The sequence below is a fragment of the Calypte anna genome, chromosome 1 (assembly GCF_003957555.1).
Source record: "Calypte anna isolate BGI_N300 chromosome 1, bCalAnn1_v1.p, whole genome shotgun sequence".
Taxonomy (NCBI): Eukaryota; Metazoa; Chordata; class Aves; order Apodiformes; family Trochilidae; genus Calypte; species Calypte anna.
The window spans coordinates 108356029-108375836 of NC_044244.1; the positions used below are offsets into that span (position 1 = coordinate 108356029).

The window sequence follows — 19808 nt, forward strand, 5'->3', positions numbered from 1 at the left end:
TTCTCTTGCTGGAGTATCATAGTGAACAGTGGTGTTCAGTCTTTCTGGCACCAGATTTGTCCAGATTTTTGAAGGGGCTAGGGAGATACATAAACCACGATCTCTCCCTGTCATGAGGCTCAGCCACTGTCTTTCTACAGCAGAGGCACTACTGTTACCTGAGTCCAGCCCTCACTGCAAAATAAAAACCAAAGAAAAAAACCAAACCAAAACATTCATGCAAGTTTCATCCAAAGTCCACCTCTTGCTGCAGCTCATCCAGGGAAGAGGATGTTGTGCCAAGACAGGCACAACAGTGTTGGAACACTTTATGAAGCCTACTCTTGGCCTGTCATTTCTCCAGGTTTCTTGCTTGCTCTCTGCCATGTTACTACACATGTTACAGGCCAGTCATGTCAAAGGTCAGCAGACTGTTGGAAAAGATGACACCCATTGAAAAACTGAAACCCATTAGTAATTTCATGTCATCTCCTAAGCACTTTGTCTTCTCTACAGCTCTGTGCTTTAGGAGGGAGCATAAGCAGTTGGATTTGGTGGGCTTGCTGTATTGGGCTAGTGAACAGGACGTGAGAAGGGTGATTGTTTCTAAGTTTAGGGCTTAATTTTACTTTGAGAGAAAGTAGCACTTGGCATTTCTGTACAGGGAAGTTGATTGAATAGTTATTGTAGAGTAGCTTCTGAAGTAACCATTCTTAATAATATAATTCCCCCACAATAATATAGTTCCTTCAGAGGAGGAACTGGAGTGGGATATTTATAATGGACTTGTTTGTCTACAGTAGCTGCTGAAGGTAATTTCCCTTTGTTCCCTGGGTTCTCTCAGCTTGCTTCATTCCAGAGCAAGCTGAGTGAAGTCCATGTACCTTCAAAGTCTCATGCTGTCATTTTCAATGGAGTGCATAAAGACAATAGGGAAGTCTGTGTTTCAGTAGAGTGGTAGTTCACTTGGAGTTCAACTTGGTATTTACTTATTGCTTAAAATATGATTATTCTAAACTCTAAAATCCCAAGTGCTTGACATTTATTATGCTTCAACAGAACTTGGGTAGGTCTAACTTGTCTTAAATGTGGGTTTATTTGAACAGAAAGTTCTGAATATACAAGTGTTTGTTGCTAATTGCTCACTATTTCAGCGTGTGCTAAGACAGTGCAGAGGTGGCTTGGTACTAAAGCAGTGCAGAGAGCAGTCTTCTCACTTCTCCAAACACGTTTCTCAGAGGTATACTCAGTATAATAACTGAGGTATCATAATGCTCATTGGTACAGAGAATTTTTCAAAGAATGGATTTTGAAAAACAAGATTGACCAAACTCTTCAAAAGAATTAACTTTGACAAGGAAAAAAAAAAAAAGTGGATTGTCTGTGAAGAAAGAAGGCTGTACAGTTCCTCAACTAAGATTTTATTTGAGGAGGCATTTTGCTGTTTTCGCATTCAGTAACTTAAATACAAAAAAAAAAAACGTGGTTACCTTCGTCAGTGGTGGCATAGCAGGGACTGGAAATAAAAAGATTTGAAGCAGTTGTCTCAAGTACTAAGAACTACCATACTTGGTCTGTGTTGTAGGCCCACAAGCTTGTGAACTCTTTTGCGTGTGGAAATGAGGATACCCAGTTCACACTTTTATTCTCTGGTCATGTCTAGCAGGTTCTTGTTCAGCTGCAGGCATATCACTGAGATGGATCACCTCTGCACACTGCTGGATGACCCAAGCAGTGTAGCAGAGATACAAGTAGATAGCAGAGATGGGGTTGGAGAGAGAAGAGGTCAAAGAAGCTCAGGACACATAGGTTCAAACCAATGTTCTTTATAGGGAAAATGCTAAAGAACAGGAAGAGTCCTAGCAGTACCAAGAGAAGGGAAGAAGTTGAGTTGTGTAGAGAAGAAAGTTTTATGCTTCCAAATGAGATGATCCCACAGTCCCAGATAAACCCACAGCAAATATTGCCACTGATTCCAGTTCTGCATTATTTCTTCCTGTTATATGCTACTGTGCCATACTTCACTGATCCTTACTTAAGGGATCTGGTAAGAAATTCTGCCTCTTCTGTGAGGCGAATTGAACAAAGAAGTGGGAAAATACTTTTTTGGGGGGAGGATGTAATGTTTAAATGAATTATGTAGACTGATGTCAAAATGGGAATAACAGAATCTAAAATGGATGAGGTAGAAAATTGAATTTTAAAACAGCATTGAGTTTTTAAAAATCCATGCAAAAGTGTACCAGATATTTTCCTGTATTAAAGCAAATGTAATTCATTTATAGAGTCTACCATCTCAAGTATTTTTCTGCTTTGGGTGGCTAATTTCTTTGATACCTGTACAAGTAATTTAAAACACACCTATATAAATGAGGGAAGTATTTCCTGTCCTCACTAAATAAATATGTCCTTGAACTTGTGCTCTTCTGGTGTGTCAAGGTGGTGCTTTAAAGAAATAAACCCTATCTTCTTATATATGATAGGACAATCCCACTTTTGAGTTTATAATTTTTCTCTATCATCCACTTTAAAACATTTTCTTCTCATCATAGTTGCAGTGGTTTGCTCATACATAAGCATTTTACTGATGCTTAGTTTTTCCTCCTTTGTTACTTTCCAGAGTACAGTGACAGTAAAGTCACAAAAGTCAAGAAATTACTATTGTTCTAATGTGTTTTACTTACATTATGGTGCATGGAATGTCACTAATGAAACAGTGTTCTGAATAGCTTCACTTCAGAAGACCTCTCATATTCCTGACTGTAGGAGGAAAGGGACATAATTCTCTAAAGTTTGGAGTAAGAGATGCCTTCTTTAGGTGGACCTTCTTTATAGCAAAATCTGATTAAGTCTCATCACAGCACAAAGAAAGTTTGTTGTAAACTGTAAAAACCTAAACTGTAAGGATAGATAAGGCTCTGTGTTTTTATCCCATTCTCTGAACTAGCATATTAGGGAAGGCCCCATCCTAGGATAAATCTACATACTCCCAGTCTCTAATGTCTTCCCCTAATGTACTTCATATGCAGAGATCTTGGCATACTTTTTGTTTACTTTGTTTCCTTCCCAAGGTGCTTCAGAACATGTAATTATTTGGACTTAAAGTGGTTAGAAAGACTGATGATTGACTAGCCCTTGTTCCTTAGATTTTCCATGTAGAAGTTACAGATGTGGCATGATAACAAGCTCCCATGGATTTTAGTACTCCTATGGTGGTCATTGGATCACTTACTTTTTTAAATGTCTGGAGCTCTCCAAATGAACTTCAAGCCACCAGGAGGTTTGTGAACCTGAAATAATGGATGTACATACATGTTGCTATTTCTACAGCTGACTAGCAAACTGAACTAAACTAAACTGAAGGAGGTCAAGATTGCTATTCTAGCCAGTTCTTGTGTCTCCCTGCCTTTCTTCCTAGCATGTAATTCAGTATTTCTTGACTCATAGTAGTAAGTTAGGAGTGTTGTCTTGGGATTAGTTGTACCAGGATAGGATTGCAGGTATCATGGAACAAAGTCTGAAATGTGTCAAGGGCAGGTATTTCATCAGGGACCATATCCTGACCATTACTTGTTTTTGTTGATAGCAAGGACTGCTTTCAGCAAGTCTCTGAACTTGTCTCCCCTTTTCAGCGACAGTAAAAAATGGTAAAGATGCCAATTACTTGACTGCTGGCTTATGGCTAACATGGTTAAGGGTAGGTACTACCATCTTCCCAGAAACTATTAAAATGCTTTTCTGTTTGGTACAAGAACTTGCTGCATGAGCTAGCCAAATTTCCATCTGCCTACTTATAACAGACTTCAGGTCATGAGACTCTAGTCAGGCTCTTGTATTTAATAATGTCCTTTTTTTCTGAGATGCAGTTCTGCTCTATGAAACCAGTTTACATTTCTACCAAAGAACAATGTTTTTATAAAAAGTGATTGTTGGATACAGTTTTTATTCACGTTCATTGACATCATAGGTTCAGCATGACTTAGCCTTCTAGCAAATAGGTAAGTGTGTGCTAATCATGGATGTTGAAACTTAAAAAAAAAACAAAACCAAGCACAATTTGTCAAACTGGGATTCTTAGAGAAAGTTTCTTCATCATTCTGCAGTCCATCTACTTAGTTAAAAATTATGAAGTTCTCTTCTCTGGGGATTTGCTGTTGAATTAACTGATTGAGTCAGTCCAGCTGACTGCCATCAGTAAAACAAGGAATACTAACAGGCTCATTGTCCTGCTAGTGGAGTCAGGAGAAGAAGGATGTGCAAGTGTCAGAAGTGTAAAGCCGAAGTGAAACATCAGTATTGCGAGTGTAATTTTGTGGGATAGTTATACATGGAATATTTTCCTAGTTTTTTATTTTAAAATATGTGTAGTGCATTGCTCTGTTTATTCTCAGAGATGCTGTCATCTTTTGAGTGAGTGTCAGAAAATACTCTGAAGTCAAATTGTAAATGAGAACTCCATTAAGTCTACAAGGATGATTAGGGAACTAGGACATCTCTTCTGTGCAGAAGGGCTGAGGGACTTGGGTCTTTTTAGTCTGGAGAAGCAACGATTGAGGGGGGATCTTATAAATGCTTATAATCCTTACAATGATTACTCAAAGGGTGGGTGTCAGGAGGATGGGACCGGCAATTTTTTTTTTTTTTCAGTAGTGTTCCGTGACAGAACAAGGGGTAATGGGTGCAAACTTGAACGTAGGAAGTTTCATTTAGACATGAGGAGGAACCTCTTAACTTGGAGGGTAGCAGAGCACTGCTGCCCAAAGAGGTGTCTCTTGGAGAGATTCAGAACTCTCCTGGACACCATCATGTGTAAACCTGCTCTGGCAGGAGAGTTGGACTGACTGATCTCCAGAGATCCCTTCCAGCCCTCTGATTCCATGCTACCAGGATTTTTGTGTGAGCTTTCTGCTTTTTCAAGGACACGTGCAAGTGAGGAATTTTAATTTTTTTTAAGTAAAATTGTTTTTATGATGTTATTGCCAGATACCTACTATGGTATTGGGAAACCGGGGCCTGGGGTAAACAAATACAAGAAATAAAACTTTTAAAACAATTGGCTCTGCAGTTTAGGATTGATTTTATTTTTGACTACCTGATTTAAATATTGTTTTGACTTTTAATTCAGTTACCATGATGTTGCTATGTGAGAATTCTTTTTTTTTCAGGTTAAGTAGAAAATAGGCAGAAATTCAAAGAGCAGAAAGTAGACGTACCAAATAATGTCTTGCATGTGTTCACCTCTTCTTAAAGGAGTGTTCAGTATATCTTGAAAAGTAAATGTACACTAAATTTACCAAGTTGTAGAGATGGAAGATAAATCTGATTCTCTGGTAAAATTGAGTTTAGTTATTAAGTAAGTACAGTAATGAAAAAAATTATATACAGTTCTTACATTATCTAAGTGAATGATGCATTAATATATCAAGGAACCATATTATCTTTGAGAGAGATCAGCTGATGTATTAAAATCTTCACATATATTTCTCCCTGCATCTAAATGTTAACATGTGAAGTTCATGATATATAATTTCAAATTTTTAAAAAATGACAATCTGATGCCTAATTCTTAGGTGGACCTAAGATGTTACTTGGAATGTAAACACATAAAGTTGTAAACTTTTTTTTAAAGTTCATACTCAGGTATTTAATATTTTCACTCTGTCTTTAAATGTTTGAAGGCAGTTCCACTTTCTGAGCTTACTAGTTAACTGTATTTGTGTTAAAAGTCACAAAGCAGTTTAATGGGTGTTTTACAGGAGAATTAGAGTAGTTTTCTTTGCGATGTTAAACTGACTTATAATGGTTTTAGGTCAGGGATGTCTTTCTTTTATTTCCATTTGTAAGGTCATCTTGATACTTTATAATGTTACCAGAGGCACTGTAAGATAAAAGGCACAAAAAAAGTTCTCCTAGATCATAGTGATTTTTTTAAAAATTATTTTCTTTTTCATAAAATGTTTGAAAATTCTATGAAACATTGTGAAAATATGTGGGTACTTGTGAACAATCAGTTCATTTTCTGGAGCAGTTTGTTCTGTTAGTCTTTTGGTAGTACTGAGCTGTAACACTGGAGAAAAATACCAATGGTCTCTTGATGGGAATTTCACTATACAATTTTGATTCACCCATTTTAAAATAATAGAGATTTTACTGTATATAAGCTTTTCTTACTTAGCTGTTTGAATATTATTTTATATTTATTTTTTCCAAATTATCTTAATATAAAATGATATTTCATTTAATCCCATATGGTACTTCAACTGTCCTAATGAGTGCTGAGTAAATGATGCAGTATCAATTTTAATATTTTATTTTTTCTTAGCTTGAAATTGGTAGCAAGTTGAACAGTCAGATATTTTTAAGAAAGTCAAATTGATGGACTGTGTTAGTCTGCTGTTTTCTACTGATCACATTTTCTTGAAAGGTTTTGATTGTAAAGGAAATAGGGATTTCCCTTGCTTGTTAAGGTGCTTGATTATTTCATATCTTGCTTCAAAATTTAGTCTTTACCAATAATTGTGCTTCCAGATTTCAGCCTGTGATTCTCCATGTACTCCCTTAGTGGCAATGTTGGCTTAAGTGTGCCTGGCTCCTTAACCCATCCTCCTCTGTCTCTTGTGTGTGGTATCCATTAAGAGAAATTCCCCCCTCTGTCATCAGAAAGCAAAAGGATGACTGTTAAATGTGCAGCATGCTAAGCTTCCATTAGCAAACAAAGAAAACCAAATTGTACTTAAATCTGTTGTCCACTGTTAGAGGACAGCAAAGAGACAAGCAGACTATGAACCAATTAAAATTTTCATCTTATGGATGTGTGAAACAAGATTTAAGAGGTGCAAGATCTGTCTCAGTTAGAGACAGGTTCTGTGCCTGTGGAATAGTAACATTTTTCTGGATGTTGCAGAATCCAGTACTTTACCAGGCTTTACGGTTTGCTATTTTTCTGCAACTTGATATCAAGTCTTTCGTTTATCTCCTGCTTTGTAGTTGTTTCTTGCAGTCTGCTTTCACCTTTCCAAAAAGTAACTAATTCAAGTTACAGTGCCTGCTACCTATATCTTGATGAAACTCAGCAGTAGGAATCAAGAAGCTGACTTGAAGTACAGTGTGTGTTGGGAGAAGGGTGGAAATTAAAAATGTAGACTAGTAAGCTAAGCAGTTTGTAGAAAGGAATAAATGTTGAGGCTGGGAAAGATGAGCTGCTGAGGCTGGGCACTACTTTTTCTGTTGGTACAGTTAATCCAGAAAGTTACTGTGAACAACCTCGAGTGGCAGAACTTGAGTGGTTTTCTGTCTTTCATGGAATCCATATACAAAATTCGTATCTTTGAAAAGAAGTCCTGTCATATTCCAATTCAGTTATGACACATTGGTGATGTTCTTAGAAAAGGGATGTTGCAGATAAATTGGAATAAACCATTAATGAGTAATTTGTCACTTTGAAAATGGAAGAAGCATTTCAGCTAGATAATCCTTACATGAGAGTGATTTCTGGGTTCATTGTGTATGAAAAATCTTGTCAGTGTTCAAATGGTGAAACCATTACTGTTTATAAGCACTGTAAGATAGGAGGGGCAGGCTAGCTGAGGTAAATACTTTCAAGTCATTAATTTCATTGAAAACTGACATTGTCTTTGCAGGAGGAGAGACTTCAGCATGCAAACCTTCATCTGTTCGGCTTGCACCATCGTTTTCATTCCATGCTGCTGGCCTTCAGATGGCTGGACAGATGTCCCATTCACATCAGCAGTACAGTGATCGTCGGCAGCAGAACATAAATGACCAACAGGTTTCTGCCTTATCATATGCTGACCAGCTTCAGCAACCTCTAACGTTAACAAACCAGGTAAGGGACAAAAAAGTCGTTTTTGATGTCGTAATTGTTTTTCTAAATATATTATATACCCCTAACTTGCAGGATCAGAGCTAAAGTTTATGTGGTTTGGATTTTTTTTATATAAAAAAACCTAATTAACTCCCGATTCTTCAAGGATGGGTGGGTGAATAAGTTTCTGGAAGCTGTTTTTAAAACATCTGGTTGATATTTATTATGATTATTCTGCTTCTAACATTTTTAGATGAGAGGGGAGAAAGATTGTCCCTGTGGAGATCTAGAGTTTAATAATAGTGCTTTTTTTAGGGCTGTTTGATGTTAGAATGTGATTTCTTCTATTGCTTGTTCTAATGGATTGTGTTTTAATGCAGAGTCACTGGTTAGCATAACAGAATAGACAGGTTTGCACAAAAGACACGTTGTATTAAGGAAGATAGGCTTTTTTAAAAAACAAAACAAACCCCAAAATCTAAAGCTATTCTGTCATTAGGGTTTTACTACTAATAATTTATTACTTATTATTGCAAGGAGGTATAATGAACACAGAGGCTATGGTTATTATGGCTGCTTTTGAGTTGTTAAGAGTATTTCTTTCTTACTGCCTCTGAGTTGCTAGAACAGCCAAAGTAGCTTCCTAACTTAACAGTACTAAGTTGCTAGCCTCAAGAGCTAGTACTGCTTTCCTTCTGTAAGAGATAATTACATTTCTCTCTTAAAAATGGCACACAGTTCTAGAAAAATGAATGCAGGTAGGTTTCAAAGCTTAAAAATCCCAAACTCGGTAAGTCAGAGCTTCAAAATTTGGTGCAGATTGATGAGGCATGCTCCACTTAAAGAGGACCAAGAGTGAAGTCTTCTACTGGTACTAGATTCAGATCTGTTCTTGCGTTCAAGATGGCTTCAGTAGAAAAATCTGCAGTACAGTCAAGATGTGCTCTGTTTGTATTGCTCCATAGGAAGGCACTTACACAGAAAGAGGGAAGGATTAGGGACGATGAAAATGGTCAAAGTAAGTGCCAGGATATTTTATACTAGGATTTGGAGATCTATAATGAGTAGGGCTCTGAAGAATGGCAAAGTGAATAGAGCTGGTGAAGGATGTTTTTACTTTCATGAGAGCCACTCAGTAGGAAGAGTAAATCTGCTCATATTTAGTACTATTAACTTGATAAATCTACAGAGGTATTTTATAGGACTTATTTTGGGTTGGAGGTCCCTCAAACCCTCTACAATAAGGCTAGTGAATCAGTTTGCCAATTAAGAAAAGCTGCTGAGTTTCTTAAACCTTTCAAGGTACTTATCTAAGCTTTACAATCTGGCATCACATTTGCAAGCTCTAGTGTACATTAGTGCTTTGTAGTTGTTTTCAAACCAAAAAGCAAAATCAAGGAGCTTCAGGTTGTATCTTCATCTATTGCTGTTTGTGGGTATAAAATGGTAGCTAAATAATAGAAAGCTGAAGAGAACAGCTTACAGATAATACCCAAGAATTATTCACCAAAAAATGCAGCCTACTGAGATGAGGATGTAAATTCAGGAAAAAAGCTGTGTCTGGCTCTGGGATGTTATCTTTATGAAGAAGTGATCAGCTGGCCACCTTGATATTGGCAATCAAACTTTCTTTGCACCACTAACACTGTTCTGTAGAATCTAAGCTTTTATTTCCCCTCTTGTTTTTACTGCACTGTAGCTTCTGTCTTCCTGTTTCACTGTAATTACATTATTTAAGTCTTTACAGTCCTGTGCCTAAGCAGCTCAAAATTGTTACTCCTTCATCCTTTGTGAGCTGCTTTCAGCACCCTTAGCTTTGATGATTGGCAGCTTTTTGATGTCTTCTGTCTAGTTGCCTTTTGTGACTCCTTCCTTTTTTTGAGTTCTTGTGCTTCTCCCATCAGCAAGTCCCATAATAAGTTCTTCTCACCAGATTCCATGTTGGTATGGAGGTTCCACATGAGCCTTTTAGAGAGTCTTGGTGGCTTTTTGACTTTGCACTGCACTTCTGGTTAATCATATGTGCAAAGCCAAATCCAGCTAGAATCTTTATTTCATCTGTTCTAGACCTCATCTCTGTGCAAAAAGAATTTTGTCCTGTTGATAACCATTTTGTCAGCTGTAGTTCATCTTGATTAAAATAGAACTCTCTTTTCTTCTTATAAAAGCCATGACCTTCTATCATTGATGGCTTCCTGCTATCTTAACATTTCTCCATTTCTGTGTAATACCATCTTGCCTTTTGGTCAAGATATTGTCTGCATACCCTGTAGGTTTTCATGTCTAAATGACACATACATCTTATGGATTCCTCATAACATTTCTACAGGAATCCTTTTTCTTTAAGGTATTGCCTTGAGTATGCTGCAATTTGTTTCTCTCTGTCCTTGATAAAAACTGTTCAGGGCAGCAAAAAGGATAATTTGAACGTTAATTGTAGAGATTGTGATAGATTGATCTAATAGCCATAAAAAATAGGAGGAAGAAAATGGTGACTTTCAGCAGACACAGGAGGTGTAATTCTTGAAAGGTAGATCCTTTTAGTGCAGTTCTTGCATCCAGTCAGACAGGTGGGAAGTTAGGTTTCTGAGCTTCAGTTTCACAGAATTTCAAGTGGAACAGTAGCAGTCATCAGCAGTATAGACCTTTGGGTCAGCTTTGGTGCTACCCATTTCAACAGCCTAAAAGTAGCTCATCTGGGTGCAAGCTTCCATCAGTTGATTAATAGCGAGTTGCCAGCCCCTTTGCTCCTGAGAGTGCTCCATTACCTTCCTGATGCAGTTAGCCAGATGGGTCAACGAAGCGGGAATCTCCCAGGGTCGGTGGTGGTGCCGAGACTGCCAGGCTGAATTCTTTCCCGAGCTCCAGCCACCATCTGCTGGCCAGAGCGCCGCACTGCATTGCCAGGCTTGCTGCAAGGCTGTTCCCTTGGCTGAGAATATCCTTTGCCTTCTCCTCTCCGAAATAGTCTAGTATTTCAATAAACTGACTTCTGTTAAATAGTTTGTGGAGCAGCTTGGAGTATTTTTGAGTGAATCTTTGATTGAAGGGATTGAGAATAAAAATATTGCTTAAGTTACTTTTTTGATTGCTATGTTTGCTGATCTTTGTAAACAAAGTATTTTGTCCAAATCCAAATAAAAATAAAACTTAGGATGAAGTCTTAGATTTTTGGGTGATGAAGTTTTATGGAAATAATAGATAGCAAGTAGTTCTTCTCTGAACTTTAATTTCATCAGGCTGCAGCAAGATACATAAGGATACTGCTTGTCAGTTGCTAAGAGTAGCAGTTAAGTTTTAGTATGTAGAACAGCAGCATGTTCTGTAAACGATGTCATTTTGATAAATAGCAAAGACAATCTGCCTTATTATGGTTTTTTTTTCAGGATATTTTTGTGTCTTTCTTTTTTACTGCGGACCGACTCCTTTTTTGGAAGACTATTGTCTTGTTCAAGTTCCTGTAATGATTTTCATTCATAACCAAATAATGGGGAAGCTAGGCCTTGAATGCTAATTTATTGTTTTTATTCCCACTCTGTCCTGCTTGGTTTTTTGATTTGTAGTATCTTGCACACCGTATTCTGCTATTTTACGAATCATTTACAGTTCCAGATTAAAGGTTAGGAAACAGTAATGATAACTTATAGTAAAGTTGTATGAATTATGTGTATTTATATTGTACATTGCCCTTAAAATACTGCTAAAATAATCTTCTCTTGCACCTATTGCTTTATGTCTGTGGTGGCCAAAACTTACTCATCCTATCATTGTCAAGGAGCAAATAACAGGAAGATACTTCAAAACCAACACAGTTACTTTGTTTTTCACTTATTTATGAGGTTTTAAATTACTGTTTAAAAATTCCAGCTCTATCCTTTTAAATTCTTTTTTCTTCAGTAGTTAGGCTTAAGGCTTTTTTGTTTCCCGAAGACTGCTGGATAGTAAGGGTTTACTTTAAAGGTGTGGTGCTGGACCTGCTGACAGCATGGGGTACTGCTCTTGGTTGTGTGGTTTTACCTCTCTCAGTGGCAGATCCAGCTTCAGGAAAGCATTAAGAGCACGCAACCTGGAGTGAATACAAAAGATTAAATCTGTGGGACCTTTCTCCTTTAGCGGTAACAAACAGTAAGATTTTTATTGTCCAGTTTCAACTGTTTGCATCTGGAGAGTTCAGCATAGCCTGATGTGAATATAAGAGCTTAAAAGTTTCCACAACTTCAAACAAGTATTTCTTCGGTTCTGTACTAATGTTTATCTTCATCATGGATACTCAGATTCCCTAAAACCTTCTTCAGTTAAGTGCAAAAGATCAGAAAACTGATTTTTCTGGTAAAGAAGTTGAGGTGAGATTCTTGGGCAGATTTTTGTAACAAATTCCAACAGTTTAGTTTTCAATGAAGCACCTGGGATTCAAAGGTCAGGCTGACTGCTAAACATCTTTCTCTTTATATGTGTCTAAGAACACATATCACCTGCAGAGCTCTAGGTTTTACTGACCAGATGTTGGCTGGAGATTTTATTGATTGCAGCTCGATGACTGCAGAGTTAATGTGTTCTAGCAGGCGGTAGCAAATCCTTAGTTCCGTTACTTCAGAGAACTAAGCAGCAGCTTTGTTATTAGTATGGTCAGACTTCACCAGACTCTGTCATCAATGTGAGCATGCAGTTTATTTCAGTAAAAGCGTGTCTCTTGACTTTCCATTTATCTTGGACATAAAAAAATGTCTGTATGCTCTGGCAACAAGAATTTCAGCGTGAGATTTTTCATTCACTTTTTCTTAATCCTCCTGCTCTCTACTGTTTTTTTAAAAAAATGGTTGGGCTGAGTCAGGCAGATGACCATTCTTCCTTGCTGACTTCATTTAACTTTAAACTTACCTGTTTCTTACTATTCTTTTCATTCAACAACCTTATTTATTTCGGGAAGAAAGACAGAACAGGAGAGAAATACAGAACACAAATCAATGATCGAAGTGTTTGGTCTGAAATTCTGTCCCTACCTGCACACAGTTCTAGCCCTGAGTACAGTTGGTTTGAAGAATAGTCTTGGAATTTTGTTTTGTTCTCTGTCACAAACAGTATCAATTTTTAATAAAACTGAAGTTTACTGTATACTATGGAGAAGTGTTGCTGTGGCATGTGGCTACAGCAATTAAACATCTGTTTTGCTGACCCTCTGGAGACACCATCTATTATGCGGCTACCCACTACAATATGGTATTACCATTGATTTCCTATTTGATATTATTGTGATGCAAGAAGGGTTTTGAATAGCAAGTGGTGTAGATGAGATGGGTCCATTCAATTCTTTAATGTGGGAGTCTTTTAATTAGGTCATTACCATTGGAATTCCTGCTAAAGTTATCTTTATAATATAAAATCTTAATTATTTATTCTGTTTCTAAAATGGAACATGTACTGTATGCAAGCAGAATTTTTTTCTTTTTTTTAATGAATGTGGATGGTGATAGATATTGTTTTTAAAAACTGAACTAAAGCATTCCTTTAATAGAATATATATATGTCTGCTGAGAATTTTCTGTAATCAAAATAAAATGCATTTAGTAAGGAACAGTGCCATATGTTTTTCAGATAACAAAACATATATCCAGAAAGAGAAATACGTTGTCTGTTCCTTCATTCATTAAACCTCAAAGACTATGCTGGCTAAAAGAACAATCTCTGAGTTAAAAATCATGGTTTCCTTAAAACATGATTTATCTCAAATATGTTGAGTTCACATAAGTGGGGCTCTTAGTTGCGCTTTCTTTGTGTTAATTCTTCTTTGTTTATAGTAGTTACCGGTTGCTTCTCAGCACTGTGTCATGTGTGCTATGTTAATAGGTAAGGAAATAAAATTTCAGTTCCTTGTGATACATGATACCATCCCAGGTAGTAGTAGTGTTTCCATTGAGGTGTAAGTGTGGGCTGGTCAGAACGTGATGGATATTAACTGACATTTAATTATAATTAAAGTAGCTTCTTGTCTCGCAATCTTGAAATAAAAGCATATCTTTTGATTTGTGTTTCATCTTTGGGAAGATCCTTGGTTGCAGTGTTGCTTTCTGGCCACCAGATAGAGACTGAAGCTTGTGCAATAGGATTTTTCTTCTTTCTTTTTTTTTTTTTTTTTTTTCTTTTTTCTTTTTTCTTTCTTTTTTTTTTTTTTTCTTTTTTTCCTGTTGTTTAGTTGTTATCAGTGCTGTGGGAGAGAACCAAAAGAAATCATATGCTCAGTTTGTTTAATGGTTCATATTTGTTTGACAGATGAAAAGAAGAAACAAAAACATAATGTAAAAGTCAGTTAGTTTGTTCAGAAAACTCTAAAACAGACTTTACAAAACAGTTGTGCTTGCTATCAAAATAATTAAGGAATTTATTTGGTAAACCTGTGTAAGGGAAATTGGTGGTAGTGGGCATTCCTGAAAGTGAATTGACTGGATCATATACCCAGGGCATGACTTGGGTTAACATTCCCTGAGGGAAGTTTAGCTGTATCACATTGTCTCCAACAAATATTCCCTAATCAAAAGGTTTGCAAGTCAGCAGACTTGTAGGGGTGTAAAAATATGATGTGGGCATATTTGGAGGGGTATGCATCAAAGCATTGAATTGCTGTTTCTTGAGAGCCATCAGCTCCACTGAGTTTTATACCTGTTTAGAGCCCCAGCCTCACACAGATGCAGGAAGATTCTTGAAAGTATTTTACCTTTCCCCCAGCTCTCTTTTGCTTTCTTGCTTGTTCATTCTCTGTATTGCTGTCTTGATCTTGCTCCTACTCTAGTTTCCCTCTCGAGCAGTCTGCACATCCAGCAGAGAGGAGAGCATGAACTTAGCCTTTTAGTGTGGCTGCTTGGGTACCTGAGTTCAGGCCCCATTTCAGAAGCACTGACTATTACTTCTGTTTGTGAGAACTTTTTGGGTCAGTTTTATTTTTATTTGGTAACTTACACAGCCACCCTTACAAGTATTAAGTAATACTATGAAAGAGAAGCAGTCGTGCTTTTCCAGTTTGTTTAATAGTTCAGCAGTAGTGATACAAAAATAATTCTCATGTTGATGGCTTATGCTCTTTCCTCAGCTCTGCAGGAGGCTGTGTATCAGTTTAGCTGTAATAGGAGACAGCAGATGAGATTAAGCACTTGCAAGTGAAGAGAGTTACAAGTGTGAGCATATTTGATGGCATGAGATGAGATGATGGGAGATGAGGGTTGCAAGACAAAGTGCAGTGGCACTTATTTACCAAATCCAGTTAACAAGGAGTAAGGAAGTAGCAGAAGCTTTACTATACATGAAACAAGCTTTTCTCCAATGGAGTTGCTTAAACTTGCCCTGGTTTTGGTGGGAAGAGAAGGCATAGAAGCATGCTAGGAGTCCATTCACACTGTCCTCACCAATTTACCTCCTAGATCTGACACTCCCACTGAGTGAGAATTCCTGGAGCTTGTCTGGTGATACAGTTGTGCTGTTAAGTGTCTGCTAAGGAGGTAGTCAGCTTTAGCCAAATGAAATGGTTTGTGATACACTTTTTTTCAGCTTTCTTTTTACTGAAGAAGTTACCAACTTGCCAGTTAGAACTTCTCCCTTCCCCCCACATCTTTTTGGGAACTTTATCTTCTGGGATGTCAAACAGGTCTTAAAGAAGGAATAGAAGTTGATTGGTAGATGCAGTATATGTAGTATATGTATGCAAAGAAAAAAAGAGGCACACAACTAATTTTATCAGGCACAGGTCTTGTTTCTTCAGGAAACCATTACAAAAATAAAAGGCCTGCCCTTAAAGTTGGTTTTGTTCTAAATGTAATCAGTTTTAGGAAACATGAATAAGGAACATAACTACCTTTTCAGGGGCGTTCTTTTAAACTTTTGAAAGTAGGTATGGTGTTCATGTGCATGCTTTAGATTTCTTTTGATTTTCTGTAGATTTTGCATTCAGATAGGCCTGGTATTGCAAAGCTTGGTGTACCTGAGGAGGTTTTATTTTGAATTTAAGAGACTTGAAATGTAGCAAACTGCTACAGTTCTCCAGTAGTTATTACTGTTAACTTCCACTTGAGGTTTTAATGCAGCTATACATTAAGTAGAATTACAATTACATGTATCAGTCCTGAAGCAGAAGAGTAATGTCAGCAGGAATCTCTGTTTTCAATGGAGCTGTATTTTTAACTGAGGAAAAAACTTTTTATTGGGATTAAGCCTGCAAGGCATAATGGGAGAGGAGGTAGAAATCTTGCCTTTTTTTTCTTTTTTATTAATTAAACATATTGAAATATAGTTTAGCTGTTTATATCTTTTGATTCCTTTATTTTCTTTTAAAGTCACTGTGAGGGAAAAGTGTTGCAATGAAATAACCAATTTCTGTGAAGAATAGAAAGATCTGATACAGTAGTTCCATTGTTACAATCATATTTTTTTTTTCTAAGTTATTCTATGGTCATATTACAGAGGCGAATGCCCCAAACTTTCCGTGATCCAGCTACTGCTCCATTGAGGAAACTCTCCGTAGATTTGATCAAAACATACAAGCATATTAATGAGGTAATGACTCCATCTGTCTTGGTAGTGTGTTTCAGTGTGAAGTGTTTGTTTACAATACGTTATTAAGTATATTTTTAATGAATAATCTCGTGGAGAGATAAGAAAAACAAAGCCATCTCTTTGTTGTTCACATCTCATTTAAGATCATTGATATCATGGTCCTGCTTTCTAAGATGTAAGCAATTTTTTAGCCTGAAATATATTTTCTGTTTTATAAACAAATGTTGAACTTTTATGTTGCATGATAAGGAACTATAAATGATGCAAACACTCCTTTAGCTCATGCTATAAACCTTTATGCATGTGTCTAGGGGCTTTTAAGGAAAACAGTAAAGTGTTTTTCCTAAAATAAATATTGTTGTCAAATGTAAAATATAAAAAATAAGTGGTTTGTATAGGAAAGCATCAGTTGTTTTCAAATTCTTTGGTAATAGTAGGAAATATGAAGGAATTTCTGAAGTGACCACTAACTTCCTTGGAATTCTTCTTTTCCTTTATTGTAAAAAGAGCTACTGTTAGCTCTTGTTTCCAGGCTACTTACCAGTTTCAATTTGCTATGGATATAGTGTACTGTGATGTATCTTCGGTGTTATTAGACGTTTTTATTTGCTTTCTGAATATTTAAACTTTTCATCAATACTATGCTTTGGTGTAATGATTTGACTTCAAATAGAGCAATAAAAGGAAAAAAATGTTTTTCAAGTAGTCAAAGTTGCATTTTTAAATCATTGGATTATTCTGTTCTTTATTGAACTGCTGTTCTAAAAAGTGTTCTTAAGGAATATGCTTCTCATGTTCAGGTTTACTATGCAAAAAAAAAACGGCGGCATCAGCAGGGCCAAGGAGATGATTCCAGTCACAAAAAGGAGAGAAAAGTTTACAATGATGGCTATGATGATGACAACTATGACTACATTGTAAAAAATGGGGAGAAGTGGATGGATCGTTATGAAATTGACTCTTTAATAGGCAAAGGATCCTTTGGACAGGTAAATGTGTTTCAGCTGAGCAACCTATAGTTCATGTGAATCATAATATGCATTTCATTTGAAGTGATATTCCTGTTTCATTTTAAAATCAAAGCTTTTTTTTCTTAATCTGCTTATACTGCTTGCTTAAGGCATTGATATTTTGTGCTGTTTCTTGTTACTACAGATAACATTTGAATATAGTTCAGGATGTAGAAGTGACAAAGGGTTTTATAGTGAGGAAATCCTCAGCTTTTTGCTCTCTGTTCACATTTTAAACTTTGGCTTGGGTTTTTATATTAAAACAGTAGCTATTTATATTAAAACAGTAACTACTGTTTTATATTAAAACAGTACCTATTGCAAATATTACTTAGTAATATTTGTTGTGGTGGTTTGTTAGCTGCAGGCAAGGCTTAAGAAAAAGGCTGTAAGGAGGATTTAACTTTTTTCTTTTGCTATTTTTGTTACTTTTTCTCATATTTCACCAGTTTGTTTCACAGTGTTGCTTGTGATTATTTGACAATTGCATTTAGATACGATGCTTGCCTCAGTGAAGTCTCAGTGGAGTCTCAGTTCTGTTTTTTGACACCACTGCAATAAATGTCATGTGATGAATTGTGGCTTTATTATAGTAACTGAAAAGAATGAAAGTTCTAAAATTGTTTTCTCTGAATCCAGAAAGTGAAGAAAGCCTAGAAAGTGAGTTTTGCTGCATTTTGAAAATTCCAAGAGATTTCACTGTTGTGTTTGACTTTTTTCTTTCAGGTTGTAAAGGCTTATGATCGAGTGGAACAGGAGTGGGTGGCTATCAAAATAATAAAAAACAAGAAGGCTTTCTTAAACCAAGCCCAAATTGAAGTCCGACTGCTTGAGCTTATGAACAAACATGATACTGAGATGAAGTACTATATAGGTATTTGAATAGCTATTCTTCATTTTTATTTAATCGAATTATGTATTCTTTGGATCTTGCTATATAGTGTAGGATGCTCTGGTGCTAAAGAAATTGAAAGAATAATATATTATTTTTGATGATTTTGGGCAAATTTTCCGGTTTGATTTGCAACAGAACTAGACCCAGAAGAAAAAGAAGTAAAATTGTTTGGGTTAACAGACTTGTTACTTTGTAGTGTTAAGATCTCTGTAGAATCTTTTCCCAGCTAATGACATAGACACCTGGAGAAGTTGTGATGGACTGGCATTTCAACAGAAGCTGTCATGTGTGGAAGTTTGCATCTCTCTCACTCCTATGAATATATCTTAAATTATCTCAGAACTGTCATGGATGAGAGCGTGCCTATTTAATGTAGACCAGTGTCATAGAGTAGTTTTATGGCTAGCTTAATCATAATTTTTCAATTGGATGTGTTTAAAAAGCTCAAAAGTTTCTTTAACAGAACTGAGACAAGACTTGTGTAAATGTCAAGACTTGCCTATTTATAGCTCAGGAAATATTCTAGAGATTATAACTTAGATGGGTCCTGTGTATTTGAATTCTGTTCCCTTGACTTATTATGCTAATGCTACTTAAATTTTATAATAATGAGAAAATTAGGTCAGCTTGTGTAAAAAGTTTATTAAAATCCTATGGAGTTGAGAACTGGGCAAAAAGATGACAGAAGGAAAGCAACAGCGTGATACAGAGATAGATAAGTAAGAAAAAGTAATCAAGTAAAATGAAACTGGTTTTAGGCATCCTTTTCCTTGTAGAAGCTGAAATACTATCAGCTATGCTTTTCCTATTCGCATGTGTATATATTAATTTACTAATTTTTTCTTTTTGTAGTTTAGAAAGAAACTTTGAAACAATGTTAAAATACATTGGTATTAATTATGAGTATTCAGTTACATTTTGTTTTATAAAGTATTATTTTTAGAATACATCATATGCATTTTGTTAAAAAATGTGTAAGGCATTTTCAACTTAAATTTGCTAATAACATATTTAGTTTTATGTAAATTTGACAGCATACTATGTCAGAGGGACATTTCAGAAATGTTAATGACATTTTCAAAATTAATACACAGCAGATAAGGACACTATAGGCATCATCAAATAAGCTCTTGAATTTTAAATTTTTAGAGAGCCTGTAACATCAGGTAAACCAGAATGGACCAAAACATCATATAATCTCCCTCTGTGAGTTAGGGCAGGATGGCTTTATACAGAGGGCATTGCTGAAACAAACAAACAAAAAAGTTCTGATTATTTTGAATCAGTGGAAAAATAATACATAGTACCTTTGCTTAGGCTGGTTATTTCAGCCTGTTTTAGGCTTGTTTCAAGCTGATTTGGTCAGACGCTGGAATAGGCTGCCCAGGGAGGTGGTTGAATCACCATCTCTGGATGTGTTTAAGGGTCGTTTAAATGTGGTATTGGGGGATGTGGCTTAGGGGAGAACTTTGTAGAGTAGGGATGGTGGTTGGACTTGATGATCCCAAGGGTCTTCTCCAACTTGAAAGATTCTGTGATTATTTACAGATTTATTAGGGTC

At 36.3% G+C, this 19808-nt stretch overlaps 1 protein-coding gene across 3 annotated transcripts in view; it reads left to right on the forward strand.

Annotated features, from left to right (window-relative positions):
* DYRK1A (dual specificity tyrosine phosphorylation regulated kinase 1A) overlaps positions 1–19808 on the forward strand; it is an 85575-nt gene that overhangs the window by 53958 nt on the left and 11809 nt on the right. For all 3 annotated transcript variants that reach the window (XM_030446268.1, XM_030446277.1, XM_030446287.1), the window contains exons 3-6: positions 7620–7825; positions 16250–16342; positions 17143–17331; positions 18079–18226. In XM_030446268.1, coding sequence (XP_030302128.1) covers positions 7620–7825; positions 16250–16342; positions 17143–17331; positions 18079–18226 — 636 coding nt within the window. The remainder of the gene's footprint in view (positions 1–7619; positions 7826–16249; positions 16343–17142; positions 17332–18078; positions 18227–19808) is intronic.